The 21,192-nt window shown below is 35.4% G+C and overlaps 1 protein-coding gene across 1 annotated transcript in view; it reads left to right on the top strand.

The window, feature by feature from the left end:
• The first annotated feature begins 558 nt into the window (after positions 1-558).
• Positions 559-21,192, top strand: part of LOC110101103 (O-fucosyltransferase 29) — a 33,432-nt gene continuing 12,798 nt past the window's right edge. Inside the window, exons 1-6 of the mRNA XM_020828883.2 lie at positions 559-1,087; positions 12,107-12,194; positions 14,195-14,271; positions 16,137-16,225; positions 16,313-16,502; positions 17,190-17,371. Of these exons, the coding sequence (XP_020684542.1) occupies positions 851-1,087; positions 12,107-12,194; positions 14,195-14,271; positions 16,137-16,225; positions 16,313-16,502; positions 17,190-17,371 (863 nt within the window). The 5' untranslated portion in view covers positions 559-850. The remainder of the gene's footprint in view (positions 1,088-12,106; positions 12,195-14,194; positions 14,272-16,136; positions 16,226-16,312; positions 16,503-17,189; positions 17,372-21,192) is intronic.

The raw sequence follows: 21,192 nt of genomic DNA, 5'->3' as shown, positions 1-21,192 counted from the left end.
CTGGTGCAGAACTCTACCTTACGCGAAGCACATAAGTCTAACAGGCAAGAATGACTGAAGAAATGAAGATGGTTCCCACGAGCTTCTCTCTCGCCCTGGTGATTTCCTTTTTGGGTGGTTTTACTTTACGTGCAAAATGAACTGCAACATGGAGTTCCTAATATATTAAGATTTTACATTACTTTATACTATATCCAACCAAACATCAAAATGTGAAAATTAATGCCTTCCTTTTACACTGCAATTCTTTTTCCTCCAACCAAACAACCCCTATATACATCAATAATCAATATGTGAACACAAGATGAGTATGTTTGTTTGAAAATTTTTTTGAACATATTTCTTCTAATTAATAGGGATACATGGCCACTTATGCCTATTAGAAATTCAACTTTCTCTTTATATATATTATGAGCAGGCAACATTTATAGATTTTGAAAATCCTGGAGAAATAAAAATATGGTATTAATGAACTAATTTGAATGAACTTTTTTTTTTTTCTTAATTTCGAATAAGTCATATAAATTCATGATATTCGACATATGAGGACTTGTACTTTCTTGCCCACTCACTATTTCTTCTCTACTCTCGCAACGCCGGCTCTCCTATATGGTTCCACCTCGTCTTCTATGGCCTACGCATTCCTGGAAAAGTCCAACGGAACCCGAGAGTTAGGGTCTTTCCCCGCGAAGAGCTTTCGATTCTGTCCGCCATTGGTGTATACCGCCCGATTTCAAAGGAAGCAGGCACGCACTCTACCTGGATGACATTAATGATGTTCGCCGGAGCTTGAAATGTCGAGGCTTGTCAGTTTCTCCTGGAGGGTCTAGGGCTTCTTCAGTTGATCTCTATGGGAGTGGAATTTCAGGGGAACTTAAACCTCCCGGATCTTAGCAAGTTCTCTTCGCCGATCCCAGGCTTGGCTTCGGCTAAAAAGTGGATTCGCCAGAGCTGTGTCTCACAGAAAAGAGTGACTCCTCGGTATTTGATCTTTGGATCGGTGCTCTTTGCTCTGGGACTCATCTCGCTTTTCACTGGCCATATTGCATCCGACATCGAATGGTCCAAGTTCCGGCGGTATAGACGGGTAGGTTTTACGGAGGGCACAATGATCCAAGCCCCGGTTACTTTCAGCATGATTTTTCTTCTACTCAAATGCTTTCTCCCTTGTTTTTTTCCTTATTGCAACAGCCTGATGGCGTAGACTTTCCTCAATTACCATGCTTATAAACTTTGTCGTAAATATTATATCACTTGTCTTTAGATTTCTGAACCGCTGCACTGCTATTTAAAAGCCATTGAGTAGGTAAATTGTTATAGTCTGTTCTGGATCCTTGATGAACCGTCAAGCATTTGGTGAAATTTCTGCAAAAGGATTGACATATTCTCTGCAACTTCTGGATATATCATTTACTAAATATTTGATATTTCTAAATTCCAGGAAGAGGAAGAAGGAGACAGTAGCAGTAAAGCTTTAATTTCCTGTTGTTTAGGTTTGTTAGATCAAGGAGCAGCCTTTTAATAATGATGTAGATAAAGAAGATCAGAAGAAAATAAGCTACTCAAATTTGGTTGTCGTGATTGGTGCGCTTTGGAATATTTTACCAAAGGATTAGGGCTGTTTATTTAGTTTAATATTCGAGAACTGATTGTCATTTTTTAAATAGTTTAGGCTTGTTAGATCAACTAGTAGCTTATTATGAATAATGCAGATAAAGAAGTTCTAAAGAGAAGTGATGTAGGCAAAGGGGGGGTCAAAATATTTTGGGTTTTTTATTTTTGGTGAGCTTCTATGACCTCTACTAAATTCAGCTTATTAATGTCTTTAGGATTACTTTTTAAGCTCATTAATTGTGTATTTATGTTGGTTCATCCCCCCCCTCTCTAAAGGTTCTTAGGTTTCCCCACCTAGCTCCCCTTCCCCTTCCCTTCGCCCTTCAGTTTCTTCCCTGGCTCCCCTGTCCCGTGGCTGGTTCCTCGCCTCTCCTAGTTGCCTGTTCCGTTTCCCTGTAAAGCCCGTCCCTTCCCTGGCTGCTGTCCCGATTTTCCTTGTTGCTATCCTGGTTCCTTGGGCTGTTGGCTCGGTACGCTTGGCTACTTTTTCGGTTCCCTGTGCTGCCCCTTCGGATCCTCCCCTGGCTGCCTATCTTGTGGCTGCTTTTCTCTATTTTTTGTGACTTTTTGGGTGTTGTTCTGGAATGTCTTTTGGCCTTCCATTTCCCATAATTTTATGGGTTTAATTAGAGGTTATGGTGGCTATTTGGCTGCCCATTTTTCTCCTATAAATACAAGGTGTTTTGTATGAATAAATGGATGTTATGATGTAATTTTTGAAGTTAAAACCTGCGGATTTCCTTGGAAAGGCTTGCGAGCTTGTTCCACTTCTTCCTCTCATTCTTGGGAAAGCTTGCGAGCTTGTCATCTATTCGTCTTGGGCTTCTTTCTCTTTCTTCTCTCCGCAAGTTCGACGCCACCTGTATCCTTCTTCTCGATGGATAAAAAGGTAGTTTTAGGTTTTTATTATATAAGTTTGTAAGTGTCATTTCAAGTTGTTAAAGTTATGATGTGTCTTTCGATTTAAAGTTGTAAGCCTCCTTTTATGCTATAAAAGATGTATTTTTGAGTATTCTATGTATTTTCTTATTATCCTAGGAAGAGTTTTTTTAGCTTGCAAAAATTAGAGGTTTTCCTAATTTTTTTATTGCTTTAATTTGGTATCAGAGCAAGTTAGCAAATCTTAGGTTTGTGTGAGTCTTGGTATCATGAGAGTTTTTGAGTTTTTTGTTATTGTAAGTCTTCATATGTTTTGAGTCTAAATGGATAGTCCATGCAATCATTCTTCGGAAGCCTCATGTCAAGATTCGAATGAGTCCCAAGGAGAATTTGACCCTGCCAAATTTAAAAATCAACCACCTATTCAGGATGTGAAGATTCCAATTTTAGAAGGGATTCCATCACAAGGCAATTCTACAAATCCTCTATAAAACGAGTTGTATAAAATTTAATATCAAATGTACTTGTGTTCGGAAAAATTCAAGAAGAGGAAGAAATTTCTGCAAGCCCAGTTTAGGCAAGAATGTGAGATGATCTAGAAAAAATATGCAGCTATGATTCAAGAGCTAGATGCAACGCCATTAGAGCATACTCGAGCATCATCAGGACATTAGCTCTTTCAACCAGGGGAGAATTGATGTATGCAAAGGGGGGTTAAAATATTTTGGGTTTTTAGATTTTGATGAGCTTCTATGACCTCTGTTAAATTCAGCTCATTAATGCCTTTAGGACTACTTTTTAAGCTCATCAATTATGTATTTATATTGGTTCATCCCCCCCCTCCTCTCTAAAGGCTCTTAGGTTTCCCCACCTAACTCCTCTTCCCCTTTCCTTGGCCTTTCGGTTTCTTCCCTGGCTCCCCCATCCTGTGGCTGGTTCCTCCCCTCTCATAGCTGCATGTTCCGTTCCCTTGTAAAGCTCGTTCCTTCCCTAGCTGCTGTCCCGATTTTCTTGGCTGCTGTCCCGGTTCCTTGGGCTGCTTGCCTGGTACCCCTGGCTGCTTTTTCGGTTCCCTATGCTGCCCCTTCGGTTCCTCCCCTTGTTGCCTGTCTCGTGGCTACTTTTCTCTGTTTTTTTTGTGACTTTTCGGGTGCTGTTCTGGAATGTCTTTTAGCCTTCCCTTTCCCATAATTTAATGGATTTAATTAAAGGTTATGGTGGCTGTTTGGTTGCCCATTTTTCTCCTATAAATATAAGGTGTTTTGTATGATTAAATGGATGTTATGATGTAATTTTTGAAGTCAAAACCTGCGGGTTTCCTTGGAAAGGCTTGCGAGCTTCCTCTACTTCTTGGGAAAGCTTGCGAGCTTGTCATAATTTCCTCTTGGGCTTCTTCCTCTTTCTTCTCTCTGCAAATTCAACACCACCTATATCCTTCTTCTCGATGGATAAAAAAGCAGTTTTAGATTTTTATTATATAAGTTTGTAAGTGTCATTTCAAGTTGTTAAAGTTATGATGTGTATTTCGATTTAAAGTTGAAAGCCTCCTTTTATGCTATAAAAGGTGTATTTTTGAGTATTTTATGTATTTTTTATTATCCTAGGAAGAGTTTCTTTAGCTTGCAAAAATTAGGGGCTTTCCTAATTTTTTGCTTGCATAAAAAAGAAACTGCCCAAGTTTGGTTGTTGTGATTGTTTCCCTAGGATTAGGGTCCTTAATTTAACTTAATGCTTGTGAATAGATCAACGTTTTAAAAGGCGAAATTGAGAATCGAGGCGTTTTGGCTAAGCGAGGCGGGGCGTAAGCCTCGAGGCGGATCGAGTTGTAAGCCTAAAAAATGATAAAAATAAAGTAATTTTAAATTATGAATAATGACAAAAAATAACAAAATATTATGTCAATTGTGAATTTGATGATTTGTTCTAAGAAATATTAGTATATTACTGGAAAAGAAGATTTAAAATAAACTCACTTAAAAGTAAAACATCCATTTAAGATCAAGACCCAATATAGACTCCTCATCACTTTGATTGTCTTCAGAAAAATGTTCATAATTAATGTAAAAGTCATTCTCAAACTCTTCTTCATCTATAATATTTTTTCCTTTATCCCCTATATTAGTTAATATTTCATTAGCTCTAGAATGAAATAATAATAACATAAAAAATAATTTATTATATTTAAGAATACCTTTGAATTTTTTTGAAGCTCCAATCTCACTTTATTTTTCTTTTATATATATGAGTAGTTGCTTCATTGTCTTCATTGACATGAGTTTCTCCTTATGCTTCAACTTTAGAAACATCAACATTCTTAGGAGTTAGGAGTAATCCATTCATCATCAGATTGTAAATCATAAACAAGTAAAGGGTCAATTTCATTATCAATGCTTCTTTGCTTCTGTAATTTGAGATGTCTATCTTTCAGTTTTTTATTAAAGATAACATAAACTAGTTTGTTCATTCGATTTGTCGCCAATCGATTTTTTCTCTTAGTATGAATTTGATTGAATATGCTCCAATTAAGCTCGCATGCAGAAGCCGAACATGTTAGGCTAAAAACTTTAACTGCAAAAGCTTTCAATTCAGGAACATCATCTCCAAACTGACTCCACCAACGCTCTACATGAAAATGAATAATATTTTATGAATATTGATTGAAGTAGAAAACTTGAACATAAATATTAAAATTAAAATTATAAATATACAAATTATAAACATACTAGGAGATTGTATTTTGTAACATGCATGGGCTGCTCTAAATTCAAACATTTCCTTCTTCAAATGAAATTCGTCAAGTTGATCATTCACTTTGAGGTAGTCTTCTTCAGAAATGAGTATGTCCATACATGCATACAAACCAGTTTTCATCTCTTTTTCAACATGAAAGTCCTTATCATAATGAAATTGAGGGTTTAAATAGTATGCACCGCTTAGTACCGAGCATATACTTGCTTGGTACTGAGCGGTACTAGCTCGGTACCGAGTATGTACTGAGCGGTACCGAGCATGTACTGAGCGGTATCGAGCATGTCGGTACCGAGCATGTACATAGCGATACCTAGCAATATCGAGCATGTACTGAGCGGGCGAATGAAAGAAAGCCGAATCAGGAGTTATTCAAGCTTTCGTTACTGCACGTCAAAGTTAAGGCCCACAACACCGCTCACCTGCTCTTTCAACCTAGCCGAGGCCTGAACGTTTCCTGCACTCACAAGTCATAACTTCGGCTTTGTTTCATGCTTTCTAAATCGTTATTGCTTGCTTCGTTTCTTGCGTTGTCTCCTGCACTCACGGCTTCGTCTCTTTCCCTCACAGTTTCGCCTCCAGTTTGCCTTTCAATTCTCACAGTAAGCCCTAATCCTATACACGAATACGCGAGCACAAATCGGCTGCGTCATATTTACATATATACCGAAGAAAAAATTTTGAGGCAGTGCCTCGTACTGCCTCGAGGCGTTACGCTCTGATGCGTACGCCTCGTGCGAAAAAAATCGTAGGCTTCGCTGGATGGTTCGAGGCGTAAGCCTTGATACGCATGACTTCCGCCTCGACTTGAGGCACGACTCAATGCGGACGCCTCGTCCGCTTTTTTAATGGTTGGAATAGATCATATTTAGCTCGAGAACTAACTCAACTTTGGCTCATTCAATCTTTCCATGTCATTTTGCACGTTCTGCACAAGCGATTCACTATTTTCTAGAGTGATATTATGTACATCAATGACCAGGTTTAATATTGTTTTACTACAGGTTTGAAAGAATCAATTGAGAAAAAGAAAACTAAGTGATGTGACGACCAAAAATTAGAAAACATAACGAAGGTGGAAAAAAATGAAATGTTGTATGCAACAAAATATGAAGTACAAAGAAAATAAAATAGATAGGGAAGTTTTACGTTTGAACTAAGGATGATGTCTCTCCTGGAAGGGCTTTGAGGATCAAAATCTTGAAGTAGATGAAGAAGAAAAGGCTTAACATCCATTGTAAGAATTTTATTCATGCCATGAACTATCTTATATATATCCACATTCTCTTATTTACAATGAAAGGTTTGATGGATAAGTATATAGAGAATAAGGACAATCTACATATGATTTTTATTGATTTAGAGAAAACATATGTTAGCACTGTCGTTGCCAGGTCCCAACTCTTGTATGAGAAAAGTGGAGGTTTGCGTTAGGTACTCGACAGTAAGTGTAAAACTTGTCGAATAATCATGATAGAAATCCTTTAATACATTATGTTAATACTAGGGTGTTCCCTGAAAGTGACGCTTTGTATGCCTCGAATACAATGATAAGTGTGCAAGGGGCCGTTGTATCAGCGCTCGGGTGCAGTGTTAAATAGGCTAGGATTCCTACATCATGGACGGATGTGAGCAAAGAAGCTAATTCATAAAATTAAAATTAGGATAAGAGCTTGTAATATAGGTTCCCTTATATACAAATTAATGGAATTAATAAATATTATGATTCATAAGAAGATAAATATTCTATGTATTCAGGAAACTGAATGAGTTGGAGAGAAGGCTAAGGAGATTGATAGTTTAGGATTTAAACTATAGTATTTTGGTAAGAGTCGTACTAAAAATGATGTAGACATGATTATAAATAAGAGTTTAAATGATAAAATTGTAAAAATTAATATAATTGGAGATAAAATTATAGCTTTAAAGATTATTGTTGATGCTACAATTATTAATATTATAAGCGCTTATGCTCCTTAAGTAGGTTTAGATATATGTTCAAAATTAAAATTTTGGAATAACCTAGATGAATTAATACAAAAGATACATTTTGAAGAAAAGTTTTTATTAGAGAAGATTTAAATGGATATGTTGGTAAAGAGGTAGATGATTTTAAAAGTATTCATGTTGGCTATGGCTTTGAAGCGACTAATGAAGGTGATAAGATTATATTAAAATTTTTTAGCTTATTATTTTGTAATTGTTAATATTTTAGTTAAGAAAAGAGATGCACATCTCATCACTTATAAGAATGTATATAGTAAAACTAAGATTAATTATTTTCTTATGAGAAAAATAAATTGTTTAGTGCAAAAATTATAAAGTTATTCCAAGTAAAATTTCATGTACCCAACATCGTTTATTAGTTTTGGACTTTAAGATGAAGGGACAAAAAATAAAAAAATTAAATTAAATCGTTGTTTTAGGATTAGATGGTGGCATTTAAAGAATATTAACAAAAATATTTTTGAGAGTAAGATTTTAAATTTTAAGATTTTTTCTGTGTATGAGGAAGTTAATGTTATGTGGGAAAAAATAGCTAGGAATATTAAGAATACACTTGGAGTATCAAAGAAAAAAATGGATAATAATAAAAATAGTTAGTGGTGGAATCAAAATATGCAAGAAAAAATAAAAAATAAGAAAATTTGTTGTAAAAATAGTTTAGTTATAAAAATTATGATAATTGGAAAATATATAAAGAGGCATGTTAGAAGTCAAAAAAAGCAAGATGTGATGCAAAAATTTTAGCTTTTAATGATTTATATAATAGATTAGATACTAAGAAGAGCGAAATATATATATATATATATAAGTTAGATAAACAAAGATATATGAGTAGTAAGGATTTAATTCAAATGAATTATTTTAAGCATGAATATCAAAAAATGTTTTTATTAGGAAAGGATATTCAACAAAAGTGGATGAGATATTTTGCTAAACTTTTTAATGAAGATTGTGAGAATGCGATTGATTTAGTTATTTTAGCACCTTAAATAAAAATACTGATTTTTGTTTTTATCGGCGTATCAGTAAAACCTAAGTTAATAAGCTTTAAAGAAAATAAAGTGTGGAAAGTTGTTAGATATGATGATATTCCTATAGAGGCATGGAAATGCTTAGTTAATAAAGGAATTTCTTTGCTTACTAAAATTTTTAATATTATTTTAAAGACTAAAAAATTGTCAGATGAGTGGAGAATGAGTGTGTTGTTTCTATTTTTAAGATAAAGGTGATGCAGAAGATTGTACGAATTATAAATGAATTAAATTGATGTGTCATACTTTAAAACTATGGGTGAGAGTTATGGATCATAGGTTGCAGCGTGACACTAATTTCTCAAAATCAATTTGGATTTATGCCAGGTAGGTCTTCTTTGGAAGCTATACATTTATTGAAAGGTTTAATGGAAAAGCATAGAGAGAATAAGGAGGATTTGGATATGATTTTTATTTATTTGGAGAAAGCATATGATAAAGTTCCAAGAGAAGTGCTATGGAGAGTTCTACATAAGAAAGGAGCTAATAATGCTTATATTTAAATTATTAAAGATATGTATGCAGGAGCTGTTACTTGTGCTCAAATACAAGGTGGTTTGACCAAGTATTCTTCTATTTCTATTGGATTACATTAAGGACCAGCCTTATGCCCATATCTTTTTGATTTAGTCATGGATGTTCTCACTAGACATTTGCAAAAGATTGTTCCTTGGTGTATGCTTTTTATTGATAATCCTAGAGAGGGAGTTGAAGGTAAACTTGAATTATGGAGGTCAACCTTAGAGTCTAATGGTTTTCGTTTGAGTAGATTTAAAATCGAATACATGGAGAATAAATTTAGCAGTAGTAAATCTAGTGGGGGTTTGTGACTTTAAGCGATCAAGTCATTAATAAGAGTACACATTTTAGATATCTTGGGTCTTTTGTTTTAGTGTGTTGGTGAAATATATAGGGATATTATTAGTAGAATTCAAGTTGGTTGGTTGAAGTGGAGGAATGCATCGGGCTTGTTGTGTGATAGAAAACTACTACTCAAACTTAAGGGAAAATTCTATAAAATGGTTGTGATACCTGCAATGCTTTATGGCGCAGAATGTTGGCCATTAAAAGAGAAGTATTGATGCAAGCCCTTCCCAAATTTTTGCGAGCAAAAACTTATGCTTCCTAGATAATAGAAAATTACAAAGATTGCCCCAAAATCGACAAATTAGACAAAAACAAACTTATATAATATAAAAGACGCTTACAAACGACGCTTACAAACTTTGACGACATAAATTTCTAAAGTTGCATTTCATCGAGAAGAAGGATATAGGTGGGGTGGTCACTTGCGTAGAGAAGAAGGGGATTAGAAGTCGAGATGAAGAAGGCATAACTCGCAAGTTATCCTAGAAGAAGGAGAGAGGAAGTTCAAGGACATAGCTCGCAAGCTATTCCAAGAAAAACCATTAGTTTTTATATTCCAAAAATCACATTATATCCCCTTTTTTATTCACCAAACATCACATATATAGGACTTGAGAGGGCAGCCAAACAGCCACCATAATCATTAAATAAGCCCATTAAATCATGGAAATGAAAGGTCAAAAGACATTCAAAATAGCAGCAAACAGCAGCTGAAAAGGCATCCAAAAATTAGGCCAAATTCATTCCATATAGGATACCAAGGGGCGGAACCAACAGAAACCGAAGAGGCCAGGGAAAAAGGGGGCGGAACCCCAACATGTTTCTTCACGGGAACAACAACAGCCAGGGGAAAAACGAGAGGAGAAGCCACAGGAACAACAATAGCCAGGGGAAAACCGAGAAGACAAGGGGAAGGAAGAGACACAAGTCCACTCCTCAATAATGAGCTAAAATAGAAGAATACCTTTTTGATTTTATGAGCTAGGAAGTGCATTTATTCCTCCAATTAATGAGCTAAACTTCAGCTCAAGCACTAATGAGCTAACACCAAGTAGAACCCAATTTTTAAGCTCAACACCAAGCAGCCAAAGTCCAGCCCGTGAATAGCCAAGGACTCAAACCGAGAACAGCAAGCAGCCCAAGGACAAGAATATAGAATTTGTTTTGACCACCCCCTGCCTACATTAAGTATAATATTAAGTAAAGTGTTGCAGAGATGAGGATGTTCTGGTGGATGAGTGGCTTTACTATTAGAGGTTGGATATAAAAATAGCATATACGTGTTAAGGTTGGAGTAGCCCCAGTTGCAGATAAGATTAGAGAGAGTCATTCTAGATGGTTTGGTCACATAAAACGGCGGCCTTCCGATGACCCGGTTAGGAGAGTGGATGTATTAGATTTGACCTATGTTAAGAAAGGTAGAGGTAGACGTAAAAAGACGGTTAGAAAATATTAGAAATGACCTTTCTTTATTAGATTTAAATGAGAATTTGACTCTTAATAGGACTCGATGGAAAAAAATGATTCATGTAGCCAACCCTATATAATGGGATAAAAGCTTGATAATGTTGTTGTTGTCGTCGTCGTTTCTTATTTACAATGAAAGAAATAACAAATAAGTAACAAATTGTTAGCAGACAATTAACAAACAAAATGACAGGTTAAAATTACCCTAACAAAATAATGGCATTAGCATGAGGTACGAAAGAAAAAATGACTCAAATCTTTGTCTGCATCAATAAGGGTTTGTGTGTGTTTGGGTTGCAGGGGGGACTAGGTTGGAGATGTCATTTCAATAAATCTGTGTAGCCATGAAATTTGAAAAACCAGGCAGCTGCATACTATCTCTTTATCCATTTGAAGAAAGCAAAGAGTAACTTGAGGATCAATACCATGCGAGATCTATCTTAAAGGCAGATTCACGTAGGCCAATATACATAAAAAAAATTCAGGTAAATAGAAAAACGTAAAGAACAGTGACCTTTCTTAATCTGCCTCCATCCAGCATTAAAGAGTTTAGCTGAACTATTGGAGCGGAGTCATGCAAATCTCTGAGTTGTGAGGAGCTGTTATCATGTTTACCAGTCCATTTTACCTTCAGCTTTATATTCGTTTCTTTATGGTGTTGAAATTTATAAGTTAGCTCATGAAACGACCTTTGTCTCTTTTTTGCTATGACTTCTATTACAATTCAAGGCATGCAAAAATAAATTTCCAAAGCCTTGAGAAATGATAAGATCCTAAGGTTTATTTTTCATTGACGAAATTTTGCTCAAGGAGATGCTAGTTATTCCAATATTATTATTCTGATCATTGGTCACTGCCTATTGCGGTGAGGTATATGACATTAATGTACAAAGTTTTAGTAATAGCATCCAAAATTATTTAATTTATTGTTTTAGATATCTACCTCGAGAAGTTTTCTTGTTTAATCAACTTTTGCTAAAGTTTTGATTATACTAAAGATGTTATATATATATAGAGGATGAATTTTGAGATGATTTTTTTAAAAAAATTCCAGAAAGCTTTCCAATCGGGCTGGGAGATGAAACAACCCGTTTAATGTTATATATATAAATTTACTGTTGACAGGCATTTTCTCGGCAAAATTTTCAATACTATGTAGAGTTATAAATATACATGGCATCATTTGGTTCAAGTACAATAAAGAAGAAAGACACTAACTTAATGGCTCATAACTCACTACCTAACAATTTTCATATAAGAAGTTATTTTCAGATTATTTCCTTAAAATTATGGAATAGCTTCTTAGAAATATGGAGATTAAATAGCTCTTGTTATCTTGTGTATGCCACATCAATAAGAAAATAATAATGTTTCATCATGGCAGCATTCTCTGGTCTGAACGGATTTTTCATTTTGATATGAGCTATTTGTTTATTACCTTATTTTTTGAATATTATTGCTGCTAGATATCACTGATTTCAGGTTATTTGTAGGGTTTCACTCATTACAACATTGATATTTGGAAATCAGACTTTGCGAGACTCTACTATGGTTGTAGTGATAGAAGCCCAAATTTTGGACGTAAGTGTTTTAATCATGTTCCTTGTTTATAACATCTAGTTTACCTCCAAACTTGGCCTTTCTATTCAGCATATTTGGTCTTACTTATATTGTCTTTTCCTGGTCGAGGATGCTTAAAGTTTCCTGTTGATGTGTTATTTGCAAGTTTCTATTGCCATGAATTGCTTTTTTTTCCTCAACCTTGAGCATCTTTTATATGCTATGCAAAAGAACTTGAATTATGGCCTTAGTTATCACCATAATGTGTACTTATAACTAAGATATAAATTTTCAGTACAAGTTTAGCCATAGATTGGACTGTTTCTCTTTAGAAATATTTTTTGGTCATAGCAAAAAATCGTTGGCTTTGTCATTCCAGAAGGGTCTTGCTTTTTGAGCTTAATATACATGTGCCATATCTTCTTAGGCACCTTTAGTGAAGCTTTGACTGTTTCTACCAGAAAAAAACTGTTATTCAATTAAATTTATACATGATCTTCCTTCTAGTATCCATGTTTTTCTCTTTTGGAGTCCCTTTTTCAAAGTTGCATTCCCAACAATAGATAGGCGTTTGGATGAAAATATTTAACTTGCTTTTTGAAAAGCTACTCACAAAAATTTGTGGTGAAAATTGTTTTGAAACAACTGGTAGAAATTTCTCCATAAAATTATTGTTGTCACTGTTCGCAGAGCTTCACTCTCCTTTGTCAACCAACCAAGTACTATGGATATTTGTTTATTGACTGACCACTACCCTTCTTTGCCAACAACATTCTTTCATCGTCCATAACATCCATTGTCAACAATCTCGTCTTTTAATATATTTTTAATTATTGGATCAATTTTTTATTTTTTTCACCAAAATCAATCTAAGAAATTTTTTATTGTAAAATTTTACCATCTATTATAATGTTAAAATAAAAAAAAGAATGAGGGGTTTTTTTGGGGATACAAAGAAGCTCCATAAATATGATTGTTCGTGCACCAGTGTTCATTGTAAATTAGCTATTAACTTTTGGATGCTGATGTAGTTGTTGATATAGGTTCCCGATAGTTCTGTGCTAGTACAAATAAAAATCCATAAAACAAAATGTGGCAAATTATAAGGAAAAAGTTTATTTAACCCCTTTTTTCTCACATATCACCAATTATCATCTGGGTTGGGGTTCTTTTCAGCATCTGCAACATTTATGCTCAACCTCGGGTCCTGGCTTTACCAATTTCTGTGCGTGAACAATAGATTATGCACTTCGTTGCTGTGGTTTCAAACAAGGCTTTTAAAACCGGACCGGTCAATGAGAGAAATCGGAGCCGGTTTTCCGGTTCAACGGTCTAACCGGCGGTTCGAACGGTCCGAGACCGGTTCGACGCGAAAACGGTTCTCAGGCGAACCGTAACCGGCCGGGCAGCCGGTTCACGGTTCAACCGGTTGAACCGGCCGATCCGGTCCGGTTTTAAAAGCCTTGGTTTCAACTTTATAGTTTAGGCTGACCTTTTTTTATAATTTTTTTAAAGATTTTATTGAGAATTTAACTCTTAATAAATATAATATAGAAAAAAAATTCATATATCCCACCCTACCTAGTACGTAGGGTGGGTTGTTCGCTCACAACAAAAGCAGCTTTAATTTTGAATGTCTTGTGAAATATAAGCAAGTTGGTCAAAGATAGAAGTAAGCCAGTATACATTATTCTGTTTACTGACCCTCTATTTTAGCGCATACTGGAAATGGAGGATCTAAAGGCGAAGTTCTGGTCGGAAATCTGAAAAAGGTCATAATAAATGACTTTTAGTGTAGACTTTAAAGATGGACATGATAAATTTACCCTTGCCTTTTTTCCCACTTCCATTCAATATAGTAATAACAATTTGATATTTTGACAATAAGCCAAGTATTAATTTTGTGTTTTGATGCGGGGTAATACCTGCAGAAGTTAAAATGTTACCTTCTCATCAAAAGATTGAACATTTATCTGCATTTATGTCGTTAACTGCATTATTTGTTCTATTTTTCAATATAGCTCCTGTGCCAGAAAACAAATCTAATGGCTACTTACTGATTGCTGCAAGCGGGGGACTGAATCAACAAAGAACAGGGGTAAGAAATCTATTCTTCCTTCTGATCTCCTCCCTTGTCTCTGTCTGTCTCTGTCTTACAAAAAAGTGTTGCTTTCTATATTTTTTGATTATTTGAATACATTATTCGGACTGATATACCATAAATTCTTTTGAAATCATCCGTAAATATGTACAATTATTGTTGGGACAATAACTGAATAAGTTATTCTAATCATTTAAACTTGATGGCTTTTGTTTCTCACCATTTTTTGATGACATCGAAATTTGACCAATCAGTAAATTTTGTTGACTATTGATTATAAGGCAATTATAATTTACTCCATGTGGTTTTCTGTATATATGGTGTAACTCGCATGTACTTTAAAAATGCATTTTTTCCTCAGTTACTTTCACCAATGTGGTACTGAACTTTTCTTTCCAAAATGATGGAAAATTTTGCGGAGGGAACTGAGAATACCGCTCACAACTACTCATTCTTATCACGTAGAAGCATGATGTCATTCTCTGATTCTAGTTGCTCTATTGGGGCTGTCCTTGAACTTGAGAGCTGTGAATTGGGCGAGTGGTTGTTGTGACGGAGGTACATAGAGTATATAGGGTAAAAATGTCTATTTTTTTCCTGCTATGTTGCAAGGATAAGTTAATTGTCATGTTTTGGTCCAAAATAGATGGGTTCAAATTTGTTTTCAAGATGCACGAGTTGTGTATGCATATTGAACCCCATGATGGTTAAATGTAATCCCCCCTCGATTCTATTATCTTGGCGTTGTACTAGAACTTTTGAAAGTCATGATTCTGCAATAGATTAGTGCTTTTAACAGTTTTCAACTAGCGTCAACCACTTCTTAATATAATCCTTTGAATTCTTCATTAATGCTTAGCAATCAAGTCTGCAAAACATATTTGAAATTATCCCATTGTACTAGCCTTCCTATTCATTCAGATTACAGATGCTGTAGTTGTTGCTCATATTCTAAATGCAACGCTTTGATAGGAACTGCTTGTACCTATCTCCTTTGGCTGAAATTTAATTATAGTAGTCCCAAACACAATCTCCTAGAGGAATTAAGAGTAACAATAAGAGAAAACTCTTTTTGATTGATGATCTATGGAAGAAAACAACAAGATATTATGGATCTTCTATTGGAGAGGGATATCCGGCTCTCCCAAATCTGTAGCCACCGGCTAGAGCCCAAATTCTCTAGGAACAATCTAAATTCAGCAAATAACATCATAATCCTGAAATCACTATATTGTTAGTCTTAAATAGGATCCCCTAATTCCCTCTCGAATCATCCCCTTTCCTTAAAAATAATTCTCTCTCGTATTTGAATTCAAACCAGATCTCTTGCCCTAAATAACTCCCTCCCTATTATAATTAAAACTTTCCAAAACAATTCCCCCTTGATTCCTCCTCTCTTTCCCTAAATAATTCCTTTTTAGATTTTTAATTCAAATTAGATCTCTTGCCCTATATAATTCCCTCTCAATTGTAATTAAAATTTTCCTAAACAATTATCCTTTGATTAAGAACCTTCCTAAATAGCCCTCTCTTTATTAGGAAACTTTCTAATTCCCTCCAAATTAAATTGGCCGGTCCATCAATTAATTGTCATGTCGTGTTTTGGTCCAAAATAGATGGGGTCAAATTTGTTTTCAAGATGCACGGGTTGTGTATGCATACCGAACCCCATGATGGTTAATTGTAATTCCCCCTTGATTCTATTATCTTGGCGTTGTACTAGTTTCATGCTTTTAACAATTTTCAACTAACGTCAACCACTTTTTAATATAATCCTTTGAATTCTTCCTTAGTGTTTAGCAATTAAGTCCGCAAAACATATATGAAATTATCCCATTGTACTAACCTTTTTTTTCATTCAGATTACAGATGCTGTTGTTGTTGCTCGTATTCTAAATGCAACACTTGTTGTACCACAATTAGATCATCATTCGTTCTGGAAAGATGAGAGGTAAGCATTTTGATTTTCAATAAGAATACCCTAAGCATTTTATAATTAGCATGGAATACATTTTGTAAACAAAAATATTACTTGCAGTGACTTTGCCAACATTTTTGATGTCAATTGGTTCATTTCGTCCCTTCGAAAAGACGTTATTGTTGTTAAAAGGGTCCCAGATAAAGTAATGAGATCAATGGAGAAACCTCCATACACCATGCGCGTTCCTAGAAGATCAACTCCAGAATATTATCTTGACCAAGTCTTGCCAATACTGTTGCGCAGGAATGTAAGTGGGCAATTTAGCTTAACAATTTAATTGATAAATATTTCACTTGGGACTTTGATTATTAAAGAGAAATGAGTTGCTTAGCTGGATCTGTACTGTTCTATTACATGCATTGAAATCTAGCTTTCCGGCATGAAAGAGTTGGCAACTAGCATCCACAAGATAAATGCTTCTTAGGCGGTGCTTCATAGACTTATAAAAATCAATGCCCGTCTTTTGCTAATTCTAGCCTACTCTATTAAACTTCCTATTCTTTAGAACGATTTTATGCGAACCATTGAAAGTTTGATCATTGTAAAACATAATTGAGGATTTGATTTTTCCGTTTTCTTATTAAATATCCTGTTGAGCCACGGGCTTGTACCATCCATGTATAATCTTTTGGTGCCTCAGTATCTTCAGTATCTTGTGACACATGGCATCTTCATTTTTTATTAAAAGCTGGATTTAGTGCTTTCTTACTGCTGTTTGCATGGGGCTCCTCTTGGGCTATTTTAACATTGAATTATTCTGGTAACTTCTCCTTCACTTTCCTTAATTTACTGTGAATTTTGTTTGATTATTTTTTGTTAAGGGATTTATGCGTCCTTTTGTGAATACATTGCATCTCTTATGATATATTATGTTATTTTTTATTATTTTTCTTTAAATGAGGTTTGACGTGTTTAGCACGATCACATATTGCAGGTTGTGCAATTAACCAAGTTTGATTACCGGTTAACCAATGAGCTTGATGAAGACCTTCAAAAGTTACGTTGTCATGTTAACTATCATGCTCTAAGGTTTACAAAGCCTTTGCGATTGCTAGGTCAAAAATTGTTGAAGAAAATGCGAAAGATGAGCTCACGTTTCATTGCAGTTCATTTGAGGTTAGTAATGTCTATTTGCTATGAGGGTTGTTTGGTTGCATGTATTTTTATAATGCGGTGTAAAATAGATGCGTTGGATTCTGCTCAATTTAAACTGTTTGTTTCAATGTAATATAAAGTAAATGAGTGTTTTAATTCAGTTGGTTGAATGCATTTAGAATATAGTGAGGGGCGACACCACAATAAATGGTGTGCGATGGCATGATGAGAAACATTGAGGGATGACACAACAAAAACTGGTGTTGGATGAACAACAAAAAGGAAATATGAAAAAGAAAGAAATGATGAAACCTTTAAAAGGACATTCCCACCTTTTCCAAAGATGGTTGCTTCAAAGCTGGGGATTGGAAGGGGCTTCACCTATGCCAATGGAAAACCGGTATAGAAATTGCAGACCATTGTGATTGTTTATATAAAATATAGAGTGAGTATTTGAGATATACTGTTATATGGGCTTGAGCTTGATGATGGCAACATGTGTGAGGGGATGCAAGGTTTTAAAAGGCGAAATTGGGAATCGAGGTGTTTTTTCTAAGCGAGGCGAGGTGAAGCCTCGAGGCGGATCGAGGCGTAAGCCCAAAACGATTAAAATAAATTAATTTAAAATTATAAATAATGACAAAAAATAAGAAAATATTATGTCAACTATGAATTTGAAGATTTGTTTTAAGATAATATTACTGGAATACAAGATTTAAAATAAACTCACTTAAAAATAAAACATCCCCTTAGGATCAAGACCCAAAGTAGGCTCATCATCACTTTGATTGTCTTCAGAAGAATCTTCATAATTAATATCAAAGTCATCCTCCAACTCTTCTTCATTTATAATATTTTTTTCTTTATCTCCTATATCAGTTAATATTTCATTAGCTCTAAAATGAAACAATAGTAACATACAAAATAATTCATTATATTTAAGAATATCTTTAAATTTTTTTGAAGTTCCAATTTCACTTTGTTTCTTTCTTTTATATACTTGGATAGTTGCTTCATTGTCTTCTTAATTGACATGTCTTTCTCCTTCTGCTTCAACTTTAGATACATAAGCATTCTTAGGAGTAACACATTCATCATCAGATTGTAATTCATCAACAAGCAATAGATCAATTTCATTCTCAATATTTTATTGATTTTGCAATTTGAGATGTCTATCTTTCAGTTTTTTGTTAAACATAACATAAACTAGTTTGTTCATTCGATCTGCCGCCAATCGATTTCTTCTCTTTGTATGAATTTGATTGAAGATACTCCAATTATGCTCGCATACAGAAGCCAAACACGTTAGGCTAAGAACTTTAATTGCAAAAGCTTTCAATTCAGGAACATCATCTCCAAACTGAGCCCACCAACGTTCTACATGAAGACAAACATAGTATTTTATGAATATTGGTTGAAGTAGAAGACTTGAATATAAATATTAACATTAAAATTATAAATACTCAAACTATAAACATACAAGGAGATCGTGTTTTGTAGCATGCTTGTGCTGTTCTAAATCCAAACATTCCCTTCTTCAAATGAAAATCCTCAAGTTGATCATTCACTTTGAGGTAGTCTTCTTCAAAAATGAGTCTATACATACATGTATACAAACCAGTTTTCACCTCTTTTTCAACATGAAAATCCTTATCATAATGAAATTGGGAATTTAAATAGTACGCAGCAGTATGTAAGTGTTGGTGTAATTGTCGATCCCACTTTTCATCTATAATATCCCATATTTCTTTGTAGGCACTTTCTTGACCTCCCAATTCTTTTGCAATGTCTTCTTTAGCCCTATTCATTGCTTCATAAATAAATCCCATAGCCGGGGCCCTCTCACCATCAACCATTCTAAGCACCTTTACTAATGGTCCTTTTGTCTTCAAAGCATAATTTGTACTTCGCCAAAATGAATCATCTTTCATAACAATCTTTTTAACTTGTTTTCCTTCTTGTTTTTTGGCCCATGAACTTTTATCCCACTCCTCAGTTGCAAATATTTCTTCCAAAGGTTGTCTTAACTCCTTGAATCTCTGCAATGTTAAATATGCAGTAGCAAATCTTGTAACAATAGGTCTATTAATTTCCTTGTCAGTGAATTTTCTCATCAAGCCGAGTACCCAAGAATGATTGTATATAAACTTACTAACGAAATTGGCCTTCAATATGGCTAATTTATATTGAAGCAACAATCCCAACCTCTCAAGCATCAAGTCAATACAATGTGCAGCATAAGGAGTCCAGTAAAGGTGAGGCCTTTTCTCCATTAACATTCTTCATGCAGCTTTGTATGCACTTGCATTATCAATAACAACCTGTACTACTAAGACATCTCCCATTTCCTCCACAACTTCATCCAACATTTCAAACAATAATTGTGCATCCTTTACAAAGCTTGAAGTATCTACTGATTTGAGAAAAACTGTTCCACATGGATTGTTGACCAAGAAATTAATAATACTTCTATGTCTAATATCTGACCAACCATCTGACATTATTGTCACTCCTGTCTCAATCCAAGTCTTCTTAACATCATCCACCATTTTTGAAGTTGCTTAACCTCCACATTCAGCATCCAAGTCCTCAGCTCATACATGCTTGGAAGTTGTAATCCTCTTCCATAGCTTCCAACAGATCGTAACATATTGATCCACGACGGACTCCTAACAACATTAAATGAAATCCCATTTTCATAGATGAATCTGGCGATATCCAAACAAACTCTGTTCCTGAGTTCTTTTGTAGCTGTAGGAGGCTGAATATCCTGAGTATTTATGTTTTTCTCGTTATCAATATTTAGCATAAATCTATCCATGGGCCCCTGACTGCCTCGGTTAGAAGAAACTAGATGACTTCCAGTACTGGAACCTTCATGCTGTGATCCATAGTAAGAAGAGTTTCCTATCATCTCTTCCATATTTTTTTTGTGTGACCTCCTTTGTGGTGGCAAACTTCTTTAAATAATTTGTACATTCCTTTTTCGCCTCATCAGGAACTTTTGCACATGGTCCCACATTGACATGAGTGCAGGCTAGATGATCCTTCAATCTCTTGACGCCACCAGTTATGCGTTTCTCACAGAAATTACATTTCATGTAAACATATCCCTTCTTTGCATCGTCGCTTGACACTTCAACTTGAGTTCCATATTTCCATGTAGGATCTTTCCTTCTTGTGCCACTAGTCATGCTAACAATATGACATATTTTAATAATTATTTGTACTACCAATAATAAAACAACATGAACACAAAAATATACCAGTCTATCGACGCTGGGTCAAGGTCGATACCGACGCCTGACACTTCAACAGCTCGGTACATGCCCGGTCAGGTCGCAGGGTCAAGGGGCAGCGCCCCTGCGGGGGTTGCTTGTTGTATATGCTTAATACCGAGCATACCGAGCATGTACCGCTCGGTACTGACTCGATACCGAGAGTGTACTTGCTCGGTACCGAGCATGTACCGCTAAGTACCGAGTGGTACTGGCTCAGTACCGAGCATGTACTGAGCAATACCGAGCATGTACCGAGCGGTACCGAGCGGTACCGAGCGGTATCGAGCTTGTACCTGCTCGATATCGATCTTGTACCTGCTCGATATCGAGCTTGTACCTGCTCGATATCGAGCTTGTACCTGCTCGATATCGAGCTTGTACCTGCTCGATACCGAGCATGTACTGAGCGGACGAATGAAAGAAAGCCGAATCAGGAGTTATTCAGGCTTTCGTTACTGCACGTCAAAGTCAAGGCCACAACACCGCGTACCTGCTCTTCCGACCTAACCGATGCCTGAACGTTTCCTGCACTCACAACTTCGGCTTCGTTTCTTTCCTTGC

This window comes from Dendrobium catenatum, unplaced genomic scaffold (genome assembly GCF_001605985.2).
Source record: "Dendrobium catenatum unplaced genomic scaffold, ASM160598v2 fragScaff_scaffold_621, whole genome shotgun sequence".
NCBI classification, from domain to species: domain Eukaryota; kingdom Viridiplantae; phylum Streptophyta; class Magnoliopsida; order Asparagales; family Orchidaceae; genus Dendrobium; species Dendrobium catenatum.
The sequence above is the reverse complement of the archived record's forward strand: the minus strand, read 5'-3'. Positions and strand labels throughout refer to the sequence as shown.